Source organism: Austrofundulus limnaeus, unplaced genomic scaffold, assembly GCF_001266775.1.
Source record: "Austrofundulus limnaeus strain Quisiro unplaced genomic scaffold, Austrofundulus_limnaeus-1.0 Scaffold708, whole genome shotgun sequence".
In the NCBI taxonomy this organism is placed as follows: Eukaryota; Metazoa; Chordata; class Actinopteri; order Cyprinodontiformes; family Rivulidae; genus Austrofundulus; species Austrofundulus limnaeus.
The window spans coordinates 87555-91780 of record NW_013953110.1 but is presented as its reverse complement, the minus strand read 5'-3'; the positions used below and the strand labels follow the sequence as shown (position 1 = coordinate 91780).

At 39.8% G+C, this 4226-nt stretch overlaps 1 protein-coding gene across 3 annotated transcripts in view; it reads left to right on the top strand.

Moving 5' to 3' along the window:
* Nucleotides 1-4226, top strand: part of mid2 (midline 2) — a 97120-nt gene that overhangs the window by 62101 nt on the left and 30793 nt on the right. For all 3 annotated transcript variants that reach the window (XM_014028003.1, XM_014028002.1, XM_014028001.1), the window contains one exon: nucleotides 395-502. In XM_014028003.1, the coding sequence (XP_013883457.1) occupies nucleotides 395-502 (108 nt within the window). The remainder of the gene's footprint in view (nucleotides 1-394; nucleotides 503-4226) is intronic.

The following is a 4226-nucleotide window of genomic DNA, read 5'->3' as shown; positions in this document are numbered from 1 at the left end:
AAACGGGAGATTCACATCATGGATGTGCAGCCGACAAATCTGCGGCAACTGTGTGATGCCTTCATGTCAATATGGACCAGGTGGCTTCCAGCACCTTGTTGAATCTATGCCACGAAGAATTGAGGCAGTTCTGAAGGCAAAAGGGGGTCCAACCCGTTACTAGCGTGGTGTACCTAATAAAGTGGCCGGTGAGTGTATATATATATTTATATATGTCAGAAAATCTCTGCAGGTGTTGATATGAATCATCCTGACTTTAAATAAGGAAATCTTGCAAAGCTCATTTACATAGAGGTTTTGAAAGGCAAATGCATTTTTTATCAAAACAAAATAAAATGTCCAGAATGTGATTTGTATACATGTGTACAGTATATATTTGGTTCTGTCTCTACAGGTTAACACAGCCATGCATGAATCGAAGCTGGTGGAAGAGTGCGATGAGCTGGTGGAGATCATCCGCCAGAGGAAGCAGGTCATCGCCGTCAAGATTAAGGAGTCCAAGGTAACAGCTTGGCTTCTTTTTTTAGATCATTTAAAAATGAAGATTTCAAAGAGTCTAACTTACACCGACTTATCTTTGGAGGGGACTAAAGAAAACAAGACAAAACTTATGAGCTAGCGTTTTTTTTTATTGTATTCGAGTACCAATATGGTGCAGGACAATGATAGCAATCAGTAGCCTGTATGGACCACGGACGGAGTGTGAAGCGCCTTGTTTGGGTTTAAAGAGACAGCCCCAAAACGAGTTGATCTGAAACACACCTCAGGAAAGGGATGAAAGAGGGGATTGTGGAGCATAAGAAGGAATTCATTTTATGTAGACCCTAACTGAATGATTTAAATGTGGAAAAAGAAGGATTTAAAAGCATGATGTTTCCTTTAAGTATAAGTTTGAGACTAGCTTCAATAGGTTGAGGAGTGACAGCACTTTTCTTAGTTTCCAGTGGCCCCAACACGCCCCCTCCCCTCAATAAAAGCAAATCTGGAGGCACAACTGAGTAATATGATTAATATAAAAACACTGATTCATTAGGCTGGCAGGGCTGAGATAGAGAGATTTCCAGGTCAGATCATTCAAATGACTCTGCCGCAACTTTCATTTAGAGCTGCCAAAATGGCCAATTTGCAGAGTACACTTTGGCTTTGTATGAAAGTAAGAGTTGAAAGCAGCGCTGCTTCAGAATAAAAACATTTGTTAGACTTCCTTAGTAGTCTGCCTCTTTGAAATTCATGCATCTGACCTAAATGTAGTCTGGTTCTGAATCTCATGTTGGAGGTAGAAGCTGATGTGTAGGTGTGTGTCCACGGGTAATTCTCCTACCTGAGCATCCGAGGACTAAAGACAGAGATGCTCCACAAGGTGAGGGTTAAGGTGCTTGTTGAGGATTCCTTGAAACCACAGAAAAGCTTTGCTGAAAGATGAAATAACCGGCTGGTTATAGTGACTGAACTACATGTGTCTGTGTGGAAGGCAGAGGAAATGTGTCAGTGTATTCATAGTGACTGCAGACAAAGAGCCAGGCTCGCTCTCCTGAGAGTCTCGGTCTGTAAAAAGGCTGTCGAGCAAAAGGGAAGCACGGGGAAATTCAGGAGACAGAGATAAAAATAAAGCCCATGCAAAAAAAAGGGTCATTTGAAGGGGTCATGGAGGATGAATCAGAGGCACAATATTTTTTTATTTCACACAGTCACTTTGTCAGGAACAACAAAGTTAGATTTATGCATTTAAACAAGCTGATCTGGGTTTATTTTGGAGTCAGCCTCGTGGAAAGTACTCATGTTCAACCCATGAGGGATGCTCAGCAGTGGTAGTTCCTGCCAAAATAAAACACACATCCTCTCAGTCAAGTTTGTGTCTGTTTTTTATATGATGACAGTCTTTTAAGTTTTTCTCTCTAATTGATTCTCATTCTGTACCTCTGAGCCATTGTAACAAAAAAAGCCTATTTCTGGAGTGCTTAGTGTGCATTAACGCTCTTTATGCACACTAATAACACTTTCACTTAAGAAAAACTGAACATCCAGCAGTTAAAATGTAACTTCGAATTATGCAGCGAGCCTGACTGAGTTGTTCCGCTGTGGAGAGCTTTCACTGACTGCTGGCCAACCGTCTTTACATCAAACAACTTTTTATATCCCAGGCGATTTTAGGGAACCTGCCAACTACTTTTTATTCTATTTTATTATTTTTTCAGAAAGCAGACATTGTCCAAGTCTGCCTCTCGTTGTTGCGATCCCTCTCATTTCAACTTGCTCAACAAGCAAGTATGACCGAGGAACTCTCAGAACTTTCCTCATCCTTCAAACACTTTTATCTTGACAGTCTTGACAGTTGATCAATTACTGCAGGAATGTACAAGGACATGCAGTCTAGACTTAAAGCAAGGTCAGTAACATGAGTCAGCTCAGCAGTCAGGAAATTTCAGTTGAAGCCACTGAAATAAATTTAGACATGATAATACACTGATCTGATGAGTTTCATGGTCCTTTTTTTCTGTCTGTAAGCACAATGTTTTGTAACCTTTCAGTTGTCATTCTGTCATTCCTGAGCCTGGTTCTGCTGGAGGTTTCTTCCTGATTAGAAGGGAGTTTTTCCTCTCCACCGTTTGCTCAGGATGGGAGACTGTGATGAAGTGATTCAACGCAGCCTGCTGGTTTCTTGCTTAGATTATTCTTTTTTATGTACAGTGCCCTGAGACAACATATGTTGTGACTTGGCGCTATATAAATAAACCGAATTGAATTGTACCTATAAATATGTACTTAGAACCAAAAGCAAGGTAATTTGTGTTTGGCAATAAATCTTATACCACCAGAAAGCCTTCTAACTTCCCTTTTAAATGGTGCCAGATTTGTAAGGAACATGCGTTTGTGGGATGAGCAGTAGAGCTGAGTATGTGGGGTTACGCACATGAAACAATTGCCAAGAAGCATTGTTACGAGAAAGAAATAATCTACCAAACACAAATGTCCTTAAGTTTGTTATCATTAAATGCAATTTTTCAGAGTGATGTACCTCTGCCCAAATTTACTTCTAAGACATCCAGCAAATATTTCCCTGCGTTTGAAGACACACGCAGCTACTTTTCTCGTGCATGCACTCCCTCGAAACACACCAGGTTCCCAAGCAACAAGTACAAGAGGACATATGTTTGTGATATGTTGTTGCTTTTCTTTGGGACGAACCAGCAGCAGAGTGGCCCAGAATGGAAAGCTCCCAGTAAAAGTTCAAGCACCTTTATTGCTCTGTGCTTTCAGAACTGTGTGTGTAATTAAGTTTTTGGATGGGTGCAGAAATCTCAGTGGCTGGTTGTGACCCAACAGACGTGTAACCCATTACTCAAACTGTGACTCTCCGCTGCAATATGTTAACAGGAGCATAACTGGAATCGTCGATATGCAACTCATGCTCACGTATATAATCTCAATATTCCTATTTAGCGTAAGGTCACTTGTGAGAATATTACTGTGCCATTTTCCACTCATACGTTTTTCCATTGCACGCAGATTCTTCTGTTTAAATTGAGTAGACGCCCGTTCGCAAACACACAGATTGCACCATGTTGCCTATTTTCCTAGATGGAGGGGGTAATCATCTCTTAAATTGTTATTTGCAGCATATGTTGCCAAATAATATCCCGTTGTTAAAAGCCATCTTGCTTGTTTCCAGTCAGCAACCAGCTCAAATGAACTAAATGAAAGAGTTGTGACTAAGACGGTGAAAAACACCATTAAATCTGAAGCTTTGTGACACGACACGAAGGTGCTCTTCCACCAGGATGAAATGGGCAGATTTTGAGCCAAATCATCTCAGTTTTATGTATTTAGAACTAAATGCTAATAAGAGGATTTTCATAATTTATATGCAGTGTATATATATATGAAACATGAAGCTATATATATCTTATAAATATGACTTCAGTTTGAAAAAAACAAACGTTTACCTGAACAGTGAGCTAATGCCTGGTCTGAGCAGCCTCAAATTAAAAAAAGAAAAAGATTGTTGTTTTAAAATAACTCCAGAGTTGTTCTACTGGTTCACATGGAGACCATTTTGTAGCTATTTAAAAGTCATGTGGTTATTGACATTGATTTGATTTGATTTGATTTATTTAGCAGGAAAAGATTATTAAAAATCAAGCCTGACTCAGCATAATTGCTGTTTTACAGCAGGTTCCTGTTCTGCAGCACATAAAACACTCAGAATTACAGCATCACAATCACAT